This window comes from Pelobates fuscus, chromosome 6, assembly GCF_036172605.1.
Source record: "Pelobates fuscus isolate aPelFus1 chromosome 6, aPelFus1.pri, whole genome shotgun sequence".
NCBI classification, from domain to species: Eukaryota; Metazoa; Chordata; class Amphibia; order Anura; family Pelobatidae; genus Pelobates; species Pelobates fuscus.
Genome location: NC_086322.1, coordinates 89,066,492 through 89,085,233, shown reverse-complemented (window position 1 = coordinate 89,085,233; position 18,742 = coordinate 89,066,492). Strand labels below are relative to the sequence as shown.

The 18,742-nt window shown below is 41.1% G+C and overlaps 1 protein-coding gene across 1 annotated transcript in view; it reads right to left on the bottom strand.

Annotated features, from left to right (window-relative positions):
• Positions 1-9,488, bottom strand: part of LOC134615453 (mitochondria-eating protein-like) — a 28,202-nt gene extending 18,714 nt beyond the window's left edge. Inside the window, exons 1-4 of the mRNA XM_063459971.1 lie at positions 9,347-9,488; positions 3,868-3,973; positions 3,168-3,277; positions 1,925-2,043 (exon numbers count right to left, since the gene is read on the bottom strand). Coding sequence (XP_063316041.1) covers positions 1,925-2,043; positions 3,168-3,277; positions 3,868-3,973; positions 9,347-9,433 — 422 coding nt within the window. The 5' untranslated portion in view covers positions 9,434-9,488. The remainder of the gene's footprint in view (positions 1-1,924; positions 2,044-3,167; positions 3,278-3,867; positions 3,974-9,346) is intronic.
• Positions 9,489-18,742: the final 9,254 nt, after the last annotated feature.

Genomic DNA, 18,742 nt, shown 5'->3' with positions numbered 1-18,742 from the left:
TGGTCTGTGTGCCGTCCAGCCCCTGGGAGCGAACAGAGCTAGTTCCCCTATCCAGCCACAGCTAGAAAGCGGACCCTTGGCGGAGGTACCCAGCCGGGGTACTGGGAGCTCCATCAAACCACTATTTAGTGAATTGGGCTGTGTGCACACCCCCCCCTCCCCCCACACACACACACATGCAACTTGTAGAAAATTAACACAGGCAGGCTGGAACTGTACATTACTGTTGCTTGATTAGCAGATCTGGGAAGCTGTTTTATGAGTCCTTTGAGGCCCCTATACATATATTAAAGAGAAACTTCCAGGGAAGTGACAGTTTTTTGTTCCTTCACCCCGTAAACATTATTACAGCATTTACTGGTGAGAACAGAGCAGTGAAAAGATTACTTACCTACAATGCACTTCTGCAAAGTGGAGAGATTGCAGTCCCATCATGCCTTTGGGACACACATGCACACGAGGGCATCTGACAGAAAAATTCTGTATGCAAATGCATAAGAATTCCCGCTTGCAGTGCCATACAGGCCCATGTGCCAGCCTCTGGTTAACCAATGTATATACTTTTTATAACCTTAACTGGCAAAATAAACAAAATATAAAGAATAAATTACAATTGTATCGAAATAAACTTTTAAAGTTATCCTATAGTGCCAGGATAACTGCGTTGTTTTCCTGGCACTATAGGATAACATTAAACGTTTATTTCCCTCCTCCCCCCCGTCCCTCCTTCCAGCAGCGCAGCACCAATGTCCCTCGGTGCTGGGTCAGACTCCGCCCACACTCCTCCCTTGCCTTCGTCAGCCGGCGGGGAAGACCTAATGCGCATGCGTGGCAATGGCCATGTTCACATTAGGATTTCCCCATAGCAAAGCATTAATCAATGCTATCCTATGGGGAATAACCTGACGCTGCAGGTCCTCATGCACAACGTGAGGACGTCCAGAGTCAGATAACGGACCAAAGGTCTGTTTCGATTCAGGAAGCCCTCTAGTGGTAATCTGGTAGACAGCCACTGACAGCAGACTTAGAGCTGCAATGTAGACATTGCAGCACTGGGTACAAAAGAGACACTGCACCCAGGCCGCTTTCATTAGCTGAAGTGGTCTGGGTGCCTACAGTGTCCCTTTAACTCAACCAACACCTAACTTTTATTTAGCTATTTTGTTATGTTAAAGTTAGTTTGTGACAGTTCCATTTCACAGTGATTCTCCAGGCGGCAACATACCCATCATTATTATTATTATTACAATACTTTTTCTCGTGAAAATGGCTCATTTATTATAAGTGTCCTATATTTGCATTTGTTATCTGTTATGTATTATTAAGAAGTGTACTTTTTGCAAGGTACAAGAAAATAAGAAATATACAAAGAAAGCACTACCAGGAAGAAAGGTAATCGAGCATTGTGGTTTGAGGGGCCATAAAGGGTATTTTTTCCATCTAAGTGCCCAGCAGTTGTTAACTCCATTAGGACAGGGTTATTCCCCTAAGTGAGAATAGCCAGGAATTCAAAGTGAATTTGAAATTAATTTTCAATAATTGATTTTGAGATTGTTTCTAGTTTGACTGCTTTGGCGTAAAATTTTAAATTCCCTTTGAATTTTCCTTTTAGAAAACATCCCTATAAAATTGTTTTTGTTGTGTTTTTGTTGTGTATATCATTTTATTTGATTCCATGACTTTGTGCTGAGATGTCTATAATTACTTAAACTGAACTTTAGTTAAAAAATAAAGTACACTAAAAATATATTCCTACATTTCCTAATCCAGGGAGCATTAACTACAGAAATATTTGGAATTTCTAAGTAAATTCTCACCAAACCAAGAAGTGACTTGAACTAGTCAGCAATCTTTCTCTCTCGTTATTTTAATTGGTAACACTGAGCATATCCCAGACCCATAGTCTATGTTAAAAGCAACTCACGATTGATCTGCAGAGTAAGGTTCTAGGTGTGTAGATGTCTTCTTGCTGTCCAATCTATGCAACTCCAAGTCCCTAGAAACGGATAGCTCTTTCAGCTTCAAGTCTCTGTCCTGTGATTCCTAAATCACAAAATTTACCTTTTGGACAACCAAAATAGTGGCATAGCTCGGCAAATGGCTAACATGCAATTGCTTCAAATAGGTGAATACCATTTGTTTCCAAACGGTTGTAATCTATCACAAAATATACCATCCCTTGTAATTTGTAAGTATATTTGCACTTTTTCATTAACTCATAAAATAATAATTCAATAAATAATTCTACATGTACGTTTCGCAGAACTCTGCATTTAATTTGAAATAAAATTATATTGCTAGTAGGGGGCAATTCAATATTTAGTTGACCCATGTATGTATATGTATAAATATATTCAACTCTGATGAAATTGTGACTTGACATCTGAGGAATGGGAACATGATACATGGCCAGAGATAAATAATTGATAAAAAGGTAAAGGGACACTCAAGACCCCTATGTCACTCAGCAACCAAAGTTCTCTTTGTTTCATTTTACAAAAAGTGCAGATTTCAATAGAAATTAACACTTTTATAAATTAACCTTGTTACACCCCCTGGCTGTCAATCAAACAATCGGTCCTGTTACTTCCTGGTTTGGTTAGCTCAGTGGAGCTAACCTCTAGAGGCAGCACCTGCCTTGCAAAGACTTCTCATTGAGCTGCATTGGGAAGAGCTTTTGCAAACTGTTTTTAAATATACGCCAGTGAGAAATATGCATACATGTTCTAATTGGGAGCACATCTACTAAACAGTGAATTGTATTTTATTTATTTTTTATTTGGGCAGTGGAGTGTTCCTTTAAGTAAGGAGCAATGTTGGTTAACATAAAAAGCAAACAGAATGCTCTGTACTTTCTCACATTGCTGTGCAAATCAGAACATCAAATGTTACAATGTCACATACAGCACTTGAACAGCTAGAGTAGTAACCCAACTGGAGGTGCACACCTCTTACAGACAGTAGAAGGCTCATCAGGGGATATATTCTGATCTCCCCAACCAGCCCATATAACTACACATTATGGAGGGATGATAGCAGACCATGAAATCAGGCCAGGGGGCAAATATCCCATAACCCCTCCCTGCTAGCCTGAGTCTATGCATAATATCTATTCACATCACATCATCCAATAGCCTGTTCTTAAATAAATGTTTAATACCACATACCCGAAAAAGGGAAACGCTGGTATCCTTAACTGGGGTACTGTGGGTAAAGCTGGATCCCCACCGGGGCGGATCATATCCACTGGAACTTTCACCACCTTGGTCATGGACACCTTATAAAGCAAAGAAAAAAACACAACATAGTAAAGTGTTACCATTGGTCATATTGTTATCTCTACTTCTCTATTTCCTGATAGGATATTGTTAGTACTTTATTCTAACGGGACACCATAGGAGGCATTGTATACAACTGGTGAGAAACGTCACAAGAACTATAAAAAGTGATTTAATACATTTTGCACAACACAATAACCATGACATAAGGTACAATAAAAGGAGCATTTATGCTTGCTTAAAAAATATGGCATTACAAAAATGCCGGATGTGTTTTATTGGTAACATGCATAATAACATACACGAAAACTAGGGGAAGTAATGGAAAGAAAACTGCACTTTTTATGAGTTTTCATTTCTGTTCTACTGTAGAGACAACTAGATCTGATCAAGTTGATCTAGTCATAATGTATGTCACATATCGTCTCGCTCAGAGATTCCTATGATATATCATTGATGACTGTAGTGTTACCATGAGGGTATTGAAATATCAAAAAGCTTTTAAAAACTGACGCATTTGGACAGTATGCTAACAACAATAACTGAATGGATACACTTAAAGTCTGTGCCAAGGATTATGCTATCTTACTGTCCCGAGCTGTGTCGTTGAGTATTGTCAAAAGGTGTCCCTGAACTTTTGCATTTATCTTGAGGAGGTCACAGCAAACATCCAGATTATTGTCACATGAGTTCATCTGGAAGAAAGTGATAAAACATGTCAAACATACTATACCATCTTTACCAGTATGGATCATTCATGCACTAGTACTTTATTGATCACATTTCAACAGGGCAAGGTAAATTAAATCAGTGTTTCTCAACCTTTTACTGATAAAAGTACCACGGCAGGTCTACAAACATTCCTAAGTACCCCTGCCTCGACAAAATAATTTCTATTGATATAAATTACAAATGAAACATGTAAACACAGATATCTAAATTAATCTTATTTTGGAGAACAAGCATGATTAAAGGTAGTATAAAATATTTTTAAAATAAATGACATAATGTGAATATTGTGTTTGTAAGGAGGAGTGTGTGTATGTACTATTAAACTGAAGTATTAAAGTCACAAAATAAAAATATAATACACATTTAATAGTTGCACACAGAGGACACTGACTCGCACACATTTACAAATAGAGGACACTGACACACACACAGACACAGACACACACCACACACTCTCTGACAGAAATACTCTCACTGATTTGACAAACACACATACGGACACACACACATTCACTGACAGTCACTCACTCATTGTCAGACACACTCACTGATTTGACACACACTGACAGACACACATTCACTGACAGACACACTCTAGACTTGACACACTAACAGACACACTCACAGATGTGACACACTGACAGACACACTCACACACTTACAAATTATATTTTTTTTATTATACTTATTTAAGGCCACTCAGTCTTTCTACCTTTGGGAGAGCTAAATTGGAGCCTTTCCCTGGGATCCAGTGGGGATACTTTTCCTTGGGACTAGTCTAGTGTTACTGCTGTCATCTTTGTTGTCTTTCTGCACTGTTCCCTCGAAAGCTGTTTAGTGATGCCGGGGCTGGAGTGATGTCATAACCCAGCCCCTAGCATCACTGCATGGTGCGAGAGAGCAATGCTGGAAAAGGACAGACATCAGTGTTCCTTCGCCACCTGCCTTCATTCACCCCTCTGAACACAGCACATTCGGCAGACTAGGCATATGCAGTCCCAGTAAGCAGGTGTCTACTCTGCCTTACCTCTTGTTTGTTGTGTGTGTACCTCTATAGCATAGTATAGTTCATTGCATGTAAACAATGTATTTATGTACATGGAATGAACTATAGTATATTTTAATTATTCACTAAATCTACTAAAGGCATGCATTTTACAAACGGAAAATAATTGTCACTAAAAAGGACATAATTTGTGAATTGCAAAATTTAGGGGAAAACATTCTGATTTGGAAATCTCTCAAAGCCATCGCTTGGCTATAATTTCCCAAATTTTTTCTATTCTCTTTTAGAAAATTGGGCAGACTAGATGGGCTGAATGTTTCTTATCTGCCGTCACGTTCTACGTTTCTATGTACTACAATTCTGTGTATACAGAATAATTATTTTCCTTTCTTCAGAAAACTTTTCTCTGGAGGTAGATTACAGAGAATGGGTGGAGCACTGCAGTGAAAAATGGAGATACATATTTACACTATCTGGCATACTTTCCCTGTTTAAGAGGAACAGTCCCTATTTTGGGGAAAAAATCCATCTGTTCTTCTTTTCTAACCTTATATCTCTAATGAGCTCAGTATTATTGATATGTCTGAGTATATTACAGAGCTCTACAGCTACAATAAATGTGTTTAGAAATTAGTCTGTGTAAATAAGATATATTGGTTTTGCTTTTTTCCCCCAGTGTATACATTTTTATTAGCATTTGAAAAAGTATACAAGTGCACATAAGCAATACAAATCCAGTCCCAATCAAATTTCCTCTTTCAGGCTGAAGACCTTCCCATAGGTTATCACCAACACTCTTTCCAGCGGCTTCAAATTAGGGGTGTAATTTCCTGCCGATTTTCAGATGTAATATGTTTGCATTTGTGATGAAATGCCTTTTGTCACTGGATTGTTAGGTGACAAGCTGCCCTTTGCCCCTGGCTGTTGGAGGAGCCTGATTGCCAGCCTCCTTCCTCATGACTATTGCCCTGGAATGTATTGCCATTTAAAAAGACTATTTGGGGCTTACTGACTTCTAAAGACTGTTTCTGCCCATTTGAATCCATGGGAAGGTGTGTCTCTTCCGCTCCCCCGTTTCCTGTCTATTGTTCTCCAGCAGGGCGCTGTCCCAGGCACACTGCCAAACCAGTTGGAACTGACTGCTTTTGTCCCTCCTTGGTTTCTCAACAGCCCTTGCTATGCATTACCCCATGGCAAATTTACTCTGTTCATGGGATCTGAGCGCTGTTCACCTAGATTGGGCGCTCAAATCTGAGCTATCTGGGATTAGGTTAAATGTGGGGGTTCTGTGTAATATAATAAGAATTATGTATTTTTATATACTTTTACGTATTTTTGCTGTTAGTGTAAAATGTAGATATTTTCTGTACCTGGAGATAATTGAGTTTACTGCAGTGCCTTAAGCCAATTATCTCCAGGATGGAAAGGAGGGATTTCATTGTTACATAGTTACATAGTTACATAGCTGAAAAGAGACTTGCGTCCATCAAGTTCAGCCTTCCTCACATATGTTTTTTGCTGTTGATCCAAATGAAGGCAAAAAACCCAGTTTGAAGCACAATTTTGCAACAAGCTAGGAAAAAAAATCCTTCTTGACCCCAGAATGGCAGTCAGAGTTATCCTTGGATCAAGCAGTTATTACCCTACATTGAAAGATTATATCCTTGAATATTCTGTTTTTGCAAGTATGCATCTAGTAGCTGTTTGAACATCTGTATGGATAAAACCACTTCTTCAGGCAGAGAATTCCACATCCTGATTGTTCTTACAGTAAAAAAAACCTTTCCTTTGCCTTAGACGAAATCTTCTTTCTTCCAGTCTAAACGCATGGCCTTGTGTCCTATGTAAAGTCCGGTTTGTGAATAGATTTCCACACAATGGTTTGTATTGGCCCCGAATATATTTGTATAATGTTATCATATCCCCTCTCAGGCGACGTTTTTCTAAACTAAATAGGTTTAAATTTGTTAACCTTTCTTCATAGCTGATATGTTCCATTCCTTTTATTAATTTTGTAGCCCGCCTCTGCACTTTTTCTAGTGCCATAATATCCTTCTTTAGAACAGGTGCCCAAAATTGCACAGCATATTCAATGTGTGGTCTTACCAGTGATTTATAAAGAGGCAAAATTATATTCTCGTCCCGATGGGCGTCTGGCCAGTGGATGGCACTGTGAATGGAGAGAGACAAGGATAGGAAGCTACATCTAATTCCCAGCTTCTCTCTCCTGACTGAATCCACAGGGGAGCAGCACATGCAGCCAGGATCTCCCAGACTGCAAAGGCAGCCTACAGATCAGGGAAGTGAGGGGGGGGGCAGCCTATAGATTAGGGAAGTGAGGCGGAGGGGCAGCATATAGATCAGGGAAGTGAGGCATGGGGGACAGCCTATAGATAAGGGGAAGTGAGGCATGGTGGGCAGCCTATATATCAGGTAAGTGAGGCATGGAGGGCAGCCTATAAATCAGGGAAGTGAGGCATGGGGGGCAGCCTATAGATCAGGGAAGTGAGGCATGGGGGGGCAGCCTATAGATCAGGGAAGTGAGGCATGGGGGGCAGCCTATAGATCAGGGAAGTGAGGGATGGGGGAAAAGCCTATAGATCAAGTAAGTGAAGGATGGGGGGGAGAGACAGCCCATAGATCAGGTGAGAGATGGGGGGTCCACCTACATATCAGGTAAGTAAGAGATGGGGGGAAGCAGCCTACAGGAAGGGTTAGCAAGGAGCAGGAAGGTAAAGTAAAAGAAGGAGCAGAAAGGAGAAGGAACAGAAATGAGCAGGAAGTGACATCAAGGAGCACAAAGGAAAAGAAATTAGCAGGAAAGGGCAGCAAGGAGCAGGAAGGGGCAGCAAGGAGGAGGAAGAGGCAGCAAGAAGCAGGAAGGGTCTTCAAGGAGCAGGGTGGGTCTGCAAGGAGCACAAAGGGTCTGCAAGGAGCACAAAGGGGCAGCAAGGAGAAGGAAGGGTCAGTAATAAGCTGGAAGGGGCACAAGGAGCACAAACGTAAAGTAGGAGAAGGAGCAGAAATTAGCAGGAAGGGTCAGCAAGGAGCAGGAATGATCTGCAAGGAGCAGGAAGGGGCAGCAAGGAGCAGGAATGGTCTGCCAAGAGCAGAAAGGGATAGAAGGTGCACAAAGGTAAAAGAGCAGAAGGAATCAGAAGGAGCACAAAGGTAAAGTAGGAGAAGAAGCAGAAAGGGATCAGAAAGAGAAAGGAGCAGAAGGGTGCAAAATAGGCAGAAAGTTAAAGGAGCAGAAAGAGTCAAGGAGGAGAGAAGGCAGTGTCAGAAGAAATAGAAGACTGTGTCAAATGAAGGAGAAGAAAGGGAGATTGGAGCAGGAAGGACAAGTGAAGTGAACCCTCTACTTTATTCTGGACACCACATCATAAGGCTTTGTTACCTGGGCCTGGCAGGGAAACTTTGGACCTTCTCATCTCCCCAGGTAAAAAAAAAATATATCAGTGTTAATGTGTTCACTTTTATTTACTGAGTGTCAGGAAGCACGGAGTGCCGCTGGGTAGGGGTGTCGCTGATTGGCTAGAGCGGTCAGCTGGCACTCTATGCCAACCTGTAGCTCCCCATTCATAAAAAAGTAAAACATTTTACTCAATAACTCATAAAAAAGTAAAACATTTTTATGAACCGGGAACTAGCGATTGACTTAGAGCGTCAACTGACCACTCTAGCCAATCTGCAGCACCCTGACGTCAATCTGCACTTCCCTACACTCTGTTTTAGAAGCCGAATACCGCTGAGCGACCTGGAGATCTGGAGCTGGTTTTTTAACCCCTTAAAGGAAAGAGAGCACACAGGGGCTTCCTGGCATCAAAGCATTTTCATTTAGATGAAGTTGTTATGGTGACCAGAATGTTCCTTTGATTTGCTTTGTTGTGAAAAATCTAAAAGCTATTTGACACTGTCAAAAAGGGACCAAGCATGGATGTCATTACAATTATGGCACTGCAATATTAAATAATTATTTTGTAACACTATTATCATTTTATAAAAAGAGAAAATGATGATATTTTTTCTTTGTGTCAGCATAAAATATTTATGGTTCTACTAGCAATTTGTTTTCTTTACCCCAATAATCAATTTAGTCACTTTCATACATAAATGTTGCCTACTTTGGACACTCAATTTTGAAATATAAACTAACCTACTGTACAGTTAACACATTTTTTTTCAGATCGCTGGTACACTACCCCTCTAACTAATTATAATAACATGATTTTGTTTGTTCTGATTTGCAGAAATCAAACAAACTATGTCATTACACAGGGTGTAACGTGAAAATATTTAAATACACATAATAAAATGTTACACTCACATGATAGCTGCTACACCAGTCATCTAGCTTGTTCTGCATGTGCTTGCATGCTTTATTGTGTGCTAATGCCTTCACAGTGTTAGCCATTGTTTTGGTTTTACCCCAGCTGCCCTCCAGACCCTTTTCCTTCTGAACTGTTCATCCTTACAGGGCAATTTGTTGTAATGTGCAGTTAGGGACGGGAGCAAAGTCAGCAGGGACTGGCAGCTGCAGATCAATTGTGACAGCAATAATGAGGTGACTGCACAAAGCTGCAGAGGTGACATGCAGAGTTACAGCAGGACATGTCAGTTTATATTTCTAAAGGTTTTTCAGACACACATTTACAGAATATATGAAGAAGATGAAAACATGTATGTGATTTATTATGTGGGCCTAACTGCAAATACAATGACAGTTGCCACACTTCCTTTATTGCAAATTCTGTTTAATTTAGAATTTCTTATGTCCTGCTCTGTTTAATAGCTTGCTATACCTTGCAGAGGCCTAGTGTATGTGCAATATACAGAGTGTTCAATTTCAGAGCAGGAGATTAAAACCTTTAAAGTAAGTTAACATCTGATTAAAAATAAAACCACATTTTTATGCAGGCTGTGTGAGTCACAGCTAGAGGAGGTGTGGCTAGGGTTGCATTGACAAACACAGAGAATTGAGCAGTGCGACCTCAGAGGTATGGTCTATACATAACAACTGCTTCATTAAACTAAAGTTGGTTTTAGTGACTTTAGTGTCACTAAAACAAATTATGTGATTTACTATGTGGGCCTAACTGAAAATACAGTGACAATTCCCACACTTTCAGGATCTCTGTTCCTCTCGATTTAAAGGAACACTATAGATATACTATAGTCACCAAAACTTAGCTTAATGAAGCAGGTTTTGTGCATAGTTCATGCCGCTGCAGTATCATTGCTCAATTCTCTGTCATTTAGGAGTTATAGTTATATTGGAGATAGGTGTAAAATATATTCTCCAAGCTCCCTGCACAGAAACTTTCTGTGCCCCATTACCCAAAGGATGCATTCCTTGTGCCCCATTACCCAAAGGATGCATTCCTTGTGCCCCATTACCCAAAGGATGCATTCCTTGTGCCCCATTACCCAAAGGATGCATTCCTTGTGCCACATGACCCATAGGGTGGGTTGTGACTTCTTGTACCTCTTGCTCCCCTGCATTCTCAGTTAATTTCTCTGTGTCTCGGCCTACGATTGATTTTATATGTTTGAAATTTTTAGTTCATAAAAGTATTCAGGAATGGTATTATATATGGATGCAAGTTATACTTGCATATAGAGATCAGGTGCATGAGACCACAAACACAAATTTACATTTTTATTTAGGTCCAGTATATTTTCCAGCTCCAGACTCATGAAACCCCGAATCCAGCACTGTAGCTCCTCATTACAGAATAGAAAAACAAAACAGAAAAAATATAAAACAAATTTTATTTGTGAAACATAATTATACATCAAATGAACGTGTTACCTACATATGTTTTGTAAATGTATACCATTGTCTAATACCAATCTAGTTTATAGATTGGAAAGCTACATGTCCAAAATTCAAAATCTGGAAGTTTAGATATTAAAAAACACAGCAGTTTAGATACAAAATGACTTTAAAGCACCAATGTATCACCATGATATCACAGTCTATGTGTCATTAACATCATACAGACACAAAGTCAAAGCTAAAGGTGATCGTGATTTGTCTCTTTCGCTAAAAAATCCTTCAGACAAATTTTATGAAATAGGTTTGGTATGGTGATAATGTAAGTTTACATTATAATTGGTGTCTAAAAATTCAAGGATGCTATGTGTGATTATATATAATGTGATACGGTTAGAATTTGTAAAAAAAAAAATATTCATTTGGTCTAGGAATTTTCTTTTCTGATGTATAATCAATAATTTCAATCACTACAAAGCTGTCACTAAACTGGGGTACTCATAAATGAAACCTCCATATTGTCCATTCTTCTAATTAGTACAACTATTATGACTGTTTAGAACTCAAGAACTAGACAAGGGTTTGACAAATTCTGACTTTTACCTGCTCAGAAACCATGACGTAGCATTGGACCAGCTCTCTGCAAAGCTATATTTGAGCAAGTATCAGAATAACACACTATGACCACCCTTACTCTAGATGCTTTGGTGGCTGTGTGCATGTCTACAAGTAGTGTGCAAACATGAACATCAGGCAGATATCATAAACCATAAGGAAGAAATGCTAAGTCTTTTAAAGCTATCTAAAGAGGTAAATATTTTGCTGAAATATATAAAAAGAATAATAATAAAGTAAGGAAGAAAAAAAGGCACTGCAAATAATCACATTAATTTAAAAATGTAGGAATATAAAGGGAATCATGTTTACACATATAGTAACAAGATGTAATGATATTTAATTAAATCCTACATGAATTAATAAAAAGTGACCAAGCACATTAGGTTAGCAGCCAGATAGGCTCAACGTAATCGCACGCATGTCAATAATCAATACAGAAAACGTCAAAGTGCAAATGTGCAGGATCCTTTAGGTCAATCTGAAGTCATTCACCACAAACTAGTGATTCTGAAAATTAATTATCTGAAATGTAAGATTAGAATACTTGTAATGATACCGGAGAAACTGACGGAAGCCAAGCACAGAGAGATGGACACAGGTTTCTTCAGGAAGGAAGAGATTCTTTATTGGATCACCGATCGGGACTCAGAGGGACTAGCGTCACCAAAATACAGCAAAGTCTGAGTACTGAATACATAGAGTACATTCCTTATATAGCACTGTAGCTCCTCCCACAATTAACTACACCCACACATACCCTTAACCTATTTAATGAATAGAGTCTAAACTCATCCATCCGGTCTAACCACGTGGCTCATCTGATACAAAGGAGAGGGACGCGTAATTCCAGTTCTTACATTCCTGCACCTGGTCAGTACAGTGATGACAGTATCTTAGCTACGTGTAATTAACCAACTGATACTACAAACACATATACATACATATGCCTTGTGGCAATCTTAGCCTGCTAAACTTGTATTTTACTGGAATTACATCACATTCCCCCCTTTGATGCCTCTGATATTTCACAATTACTTGAGGCATCACTTAACCTTGGTTTGCATATACCTCAGGTTACCATGAACCAGACCAGACTTATCTTATGATGTGAATCTTTTCAACACTCATCTTCCTGCATAGTTTCTCCCTGATCTAAAGCCTTATACTTATATATGGCCATTATCTGTGCAGCAGCCTTCCTCTCTGCTATACTTCCTATCAGGCTTTGCACAGACCTAACTACTAAGGGTATAAGACACGGTAGGAGTAGACACAACAGTAAAATCAGTAGGACTCCACCTACCACTGCCTTAAGCCCTCCAAACCACTCATACCAGCTACCAAACCAACTACTTGGATTGTACCCTTTCCATACCTGAGTAGGCACATGCGCTAGTTTAACCATATGGCTAGTAAGCTCAGCTATTGCTTGCCCTTCGTCATCTATTTGAAGACAGCAATTGCTCAGGTTAAACTTCCCACATACACCTCCCTCTACTGCCAAAAGGTAATCCAAGGCTAATCTATTTTGGTAGACTGCTGTCCTCATCCTGGTGTTATGCTTCGCTAGAAGATTGAGCGCTTGTGATGTCTCATTTGTGATAATCTCAACCACCGCCTGTAATCTTATAATACGGTTGAGCATATAAATAGGGGTTCTATAACCAAAGGTACCATCCTCAGCCCACGTGGCTGGCCCATAGTAATCTATAATACGCTGGGGAGGCCATTCATCATCTTCCCAGGCGCCTATCTCTATGGGTCCCCTTTTCTTCCTATGATTCACATCATACACTTTAACACCTAAAGTCTCACCTGTTTCAATCGGTAACAAGAAGAAGGATGGTTTGAGCATACCCAACACACATGCCCCTTCCCAGTCCTGTGGCAGCTCCGAATAGGCTTTCTTACCACAGATCCAGTACAAATTTGCTGGGGCTCTCCAAGTAGATGTGATGGATAGATCAAACCACACATCCTTTAAATTGGCATATCTAGCAAACGGGTTAGATGGTTCTGAGACATTTGAAGCCGACCACCAAGTTGTATTCTTTGTATCATCATCATAAGCTTTTTGCCCTAGACAAGTTAATTCTCCTACAGAAGTATTATACATTATTCCTTTCCTTGCTATGCAAACATAACCTATGATGGAGGTCTTTAATCTCCACTCAGATTTACCTCTAACACTCATATGATAATCGGCTTGTGTAGATATTAATTGGTCAACTGCCTCAGAACCGGACATTACCTCCTTTGCTTCCCAAGGCCATTGGTCTCCCATGTTAGTACCTCCACACACATAGCAGTTGGTAACATTAAGACTACCGGCAATACTTTCAGCTAAATCGATGAACAGGTTTTTAGCATTATGGGGGATCTTATTATCTATACTCATCTCTTCGTAAAAGGAATGGTATACTTGATGAGTCTGGGAGGATACCGTATCAGTCTCTATTCCTATAAACAATAATGTCCCAGGATCTAAACCCGTCCCGTATATTTGAAACCCAAATAAATTTCCATACTTATCTAAGAACTTGTCGGGGTTATTAATGAGTATATGGACTGGGTTGCATTCCATAGACTTACAATAAGGGCTAGTCGGCAACTTAGTCACTATCATGTCTTTGTCTACTGTCTGTCCCCAAGTTGCCCACCCCACACAAGACCAATATGGGCAAAAGTTATAATCTCTATTTGGGCATCTAGGACTTACATATTTATTTTTGCTACTGGGACAAATATATTTATCGTTAGACCCATACGTCCTCTCCCATCTAAGATCCCCACATACATTCCACGGCTTTCTACCACTCGATATCGCTTTACACGCATCAAATAGCAGAACACCCGAAGAATGTACGGATTCTAACACCGTTTTATTAATTAGGGTCCCCTGAGGATCTCCATTCCTGAGAGTCAACCAAATTGTACGAGGCTGATACTCCGGACTGAAGCACTTAGGTTCTCCTACTCCTAAATGGCACACACTATAGTCTATATTTAAGTATCTACATCTCGATACATCTCCTTTACACTCGTATTGTGAATGCCAAATTAGGGTTTGGGATATATGGTTACCTGTTCTCGTAGTCTTAATGCATACCTCACAGCTAGGAGTGTCGGTACCTCTACCTTCCTGAATATAAAAACACATATAAATAAACACTATCAAAAGCACATCTTTCGCCGTCATCCTCAGTCTTCGTCCGTGCGATGGCGCCTCAGCTTCCAGGATGTGAGGGGCTGCAGGGAATGGAGTTCTGCTCATCTTCACAGGTGTCCCTTCGAGACTTTCCTGGCTTATACACTATGTGATGGTAAGCGGACAGGCTTTATTATGGCCTTCTCACTCACACCTGTAACAATAAAATTTGTAATCCACAATAATTCCTCGTTACTCCGACTGAGTAGTGCGTTTTAACCGGATCTTGCAGGGATTCTCTGGATCTGCTGTAACTTGCCAAGAATCGACTGCTGCTGGTTTAACCCTGGAGTGATGTATCCACGGAGTCACTTCTGCTACTTTTATTGCTGTAGGGGTAGACAAAAGAACAACATAAGGACCTCTCCACTTGGGCCCTAACGGTACATTATTCCACTCTTTAATCCACACTTGATCTCCTGGATGATAACTATGAACAGGGGGATAAATATTCACAGGTAATCTATCTTGTACCCATTTCTGTACCTCCTCCATAGTCTTACCCAACTCTACAACCTGCTGCCGGGTAATTCCTTCTCCCAACTGACTCAAGTCCCCCCTTAAGTTACCAAGTACGGGAGGTGGTCGCCCATACATGATTTCAAAAGGAGAGAGGCCCATCCTTCTGGTAGGGGTACTGCGGATTCGCAATAAAGCTATGGGTAAGAGAACGTTCCACTTAAGTTGGGTTTCCTGACACATTTTAGCCAACTGGTTCTTTATAGTTCTATTCATTCTCTCTACCTTACCAGAACTCTGGGGTCTATATGCAGTATGAAGCCTCCACTTTATACCAAGCATATGAGTCAGTTGTTGTAGGCACTGGTGAACAAAAGCTGGACCATTGTCCGATCCTATAGAACAGGGTAGTCCATATCGGGGTATTATTTCTCGTAGCAGGAATCTCACAACTTCTCCTGCTTTCTCTGTACGAGTAGGACATGCTTCTACCCAGCCTGAATAGGTGCACACAATTACCAGCAGGTAACGATGTCCACCCGATTTAGGCATCACTGTAAAGTCTATTTGTAGATCGGACATGGGGAGTCCCCCCATAAACTGAACTCCTGGTGGCTTTACTGGTCCTTGTCTTGCATTATTCTTAGCACACGTTACACATCTGCGTACAATGGCCTGAGTCAAGTTGGACAATCTTGGTATGTAGAAATGTTTTCTAAGAGATTCTTCAGTACTGTCTCTCCCAGAATGTGTCCCGTTGTGATAATTTTGGACAATTTCTACCGCTAGCGATGCTGGTATAACTATTCTTCCATCTTCTAGCTGATACCACTTGTTCTCCAGATACTTTCCCGGTTCAGTCTTTAACCACTCCTCTTCTTGAGCTGTATAAACTGGAGTCCATTGGGACAGTGGAGTTGGTATAAGAGCAGCTATATGCCCTACATACTCCTGTCTTCCTGATTCAGCAGCACGCTTAGCTGCACTATCTGCCATCCGATTTCCCTTGGTTACATCACCATCTCCTCTCAGATGCGCTCGACAATGTATGATACCGACTTCTTTCGGCTCCCACACTGCTTCCAATAGTTGTAGGATTTCAGCTGCGTACTTGATTTCTTTGCCTTCTGAATTCAGTAGTCCTCTTTCTTTATACAAAGCTCCGTGGGCATGAGTGGTTAAAAACGCATACTTAGAGTCCGTATAGATATTTACTCTTAAACCTTCAGCCAATTGTAACGCTCGTGTTAGTGCTATTAATTCTGCCTTTTGTGCTGATGTTCCTTTCGCCAGTGGCCGAGCTTCTATCACCTTGTCTATTGTTGTCACTGCATATCCTGCATAGCGGATCCCTTCTTTCACATAACTACTGCCGTCGGTGTAATATTGAACATCGGGGTTCTGGATGGGAAAATCACGAAGATCTGGTCTACTTGAGAATACTTCATCCATTACTTCCAAACAATCATGTTGACTTTCAGTGGGTTGTGGCAAAAGGGTAGCTGGATTTAAGGTGTTTACAGTCTCTAAATGCACTCTTGGGTTTTCACACAACATTGCTTGATACTTGGTCATACGGCTGTTACTAAACCAATGATTTCCTTTGTAATCCAACAACGTCTGTACTGCATGTGGGACTCGTACATAAAGTTCTTGACCCAGAGTGAGTTTATCGGCTTCAGCTACTAGCAGGGCGGCTGCAGCTACGGCTCTTAGACAAGGTGGAAGTCCGCTGGCCACTGCATCCAGTTGCTTAGACATGTAGGCAACAGGTCTTTGCCATGATCCCAAGTACTGTGTCAATACTCCCACAGCCATTCTTCTTTGCTCGTGTACATATAAGTAGAATGGTCGTGTGTGATCAGGTAGACCTAATGCTGGGGCACTCATCAAAGCCTTCTTCACATCTTCAAATGCCGTTTGCTGTTCTTGGGTCCATAAGAAGGGGTCGTGCTCTGTACCTTTGATAGCTGCGTACAGAGGTTTTGCTAGTATCGCATAACTGGGAATCCATATCCTACAGAAGCCTGCTGCCCCCAAGAATTCTCGCACTTGTCTTCTATTCTTGGGTATTGGTATTTGGCAGACAGCTTCTTTTCTCTCTGGCCCCATAATTCTTTGACCTTCAGAGATATGGAATCCTAGATACTTGACAGTTGGCAAACACAACTGAGCCTTCTTTCTAGACACCTTGTATCCTGCCTTCCAGAGAATGTGTAGTAGATCGTGCGTTGCTTGCTGACAGATTTCTTTTGTAACTGCTGCTATCAACAAGTCATCTACATATTGTAACAATACACACTCTCCTGGGATGGACTCGAAATCCAATAGATCTTGACTTAGGGCTGAACCAAATAGGGTAGGTGAATTTTTAAACCCTTGGGGCAGTCTTGTCCAAGTCATTTGGCGTTTTGAGCCCGTTACAGCGTTCTCCCATTGGAAAGCGAAAATACATTGACTTTCTGCGGCAATTCGGAGGCAAAAGAAGGCATCTTTGAGATCTAAGACTGTGAAGTAAGTAGCCCCGCCCGGAATTAAAGCAAGCAGGTTATATGGATTGGGTACAACTGGATGTATGCTAACAACCGCATCATTGACTGCTCTTAAGTCCTGCACAGGTCGATACTCATCTGTGCCGGGCTTTTGAACAGGCAGCAATGGGGTGTTCCAGGGGGAAGTACAGAATTTTAGGATACCATACCGTATGAACTTATCCAGATAGGATTGGATGTTCTTCTTAGCCTTCTGCGGAATGTGATATTGTCTTAGGCTCACTGGATAAACCCCATGTTTCAGTTCAATTTTTATTGGTGGAATATTGCGGGCCAGTCCTGGTGGGTTGTTCTCTGCCCAAACTCCTGGTATGTTAAACAATGTCTCATCACTCCTAGGGTTTTGGCTAGTCAACACTGTATAAAGTCGCCACTCTTCTTCCTTTGGTACGGATAAAGTCATAATACCTGAAGGTCCATTAAACTTTAAAGATGTTGTTCCATCTGGTAGGAACGTAATCTGCGCTTGTAATTTGGATAGCATATCACGTCCCAGCAATTGGACTGGACATTCAGGCATATAAAGGAATTGGTGTTTTACTACGTGGCCTCCCAATGTACAGAGTCGACTTTTAAGAACCGGTCTTTCAGCACTTCTTCCAGTTGCTCCTATCACAGTAATAGTCCTTCCAGATGGAGGAGCAACTAGATTAGTCACCACTGAATGTTCAGCACCAGTGTCGATCATGAACGCACTCCTTTTCCCCCCTATTGATACATCGACCATAGGCTCCGCTCGACCAAGGGGGATGGAGCCCGGTCGGTATCAATAGTCCTCCATGACCGTGTCAGCCAATCCTACGAAGTCCCTACCTTCTCTATCGCGGGACCTTTGCGCTGCTGGAATATATCTGTCTTCCCTAACACTTCCTCTGTTCCCATTACTCCCTCTATAACCATTACTCCCTCCGGGACCTCCTCTACCTCTCGCTCTGCCTCTAAAGTTTCCGTAGCCTGCCCTGGGTTGGTCTCTCTCGTACTGCTCTCTTTGCGGACATTCGTTCCTCCAATGCCCTTCTTCCTTGCAATACGCACACTGATCCCTACTCAAAGGCTCCCTACTCCATCTATTATTGCCTCTATCTGGGCCCCGTTTATCTACGCCTGCGA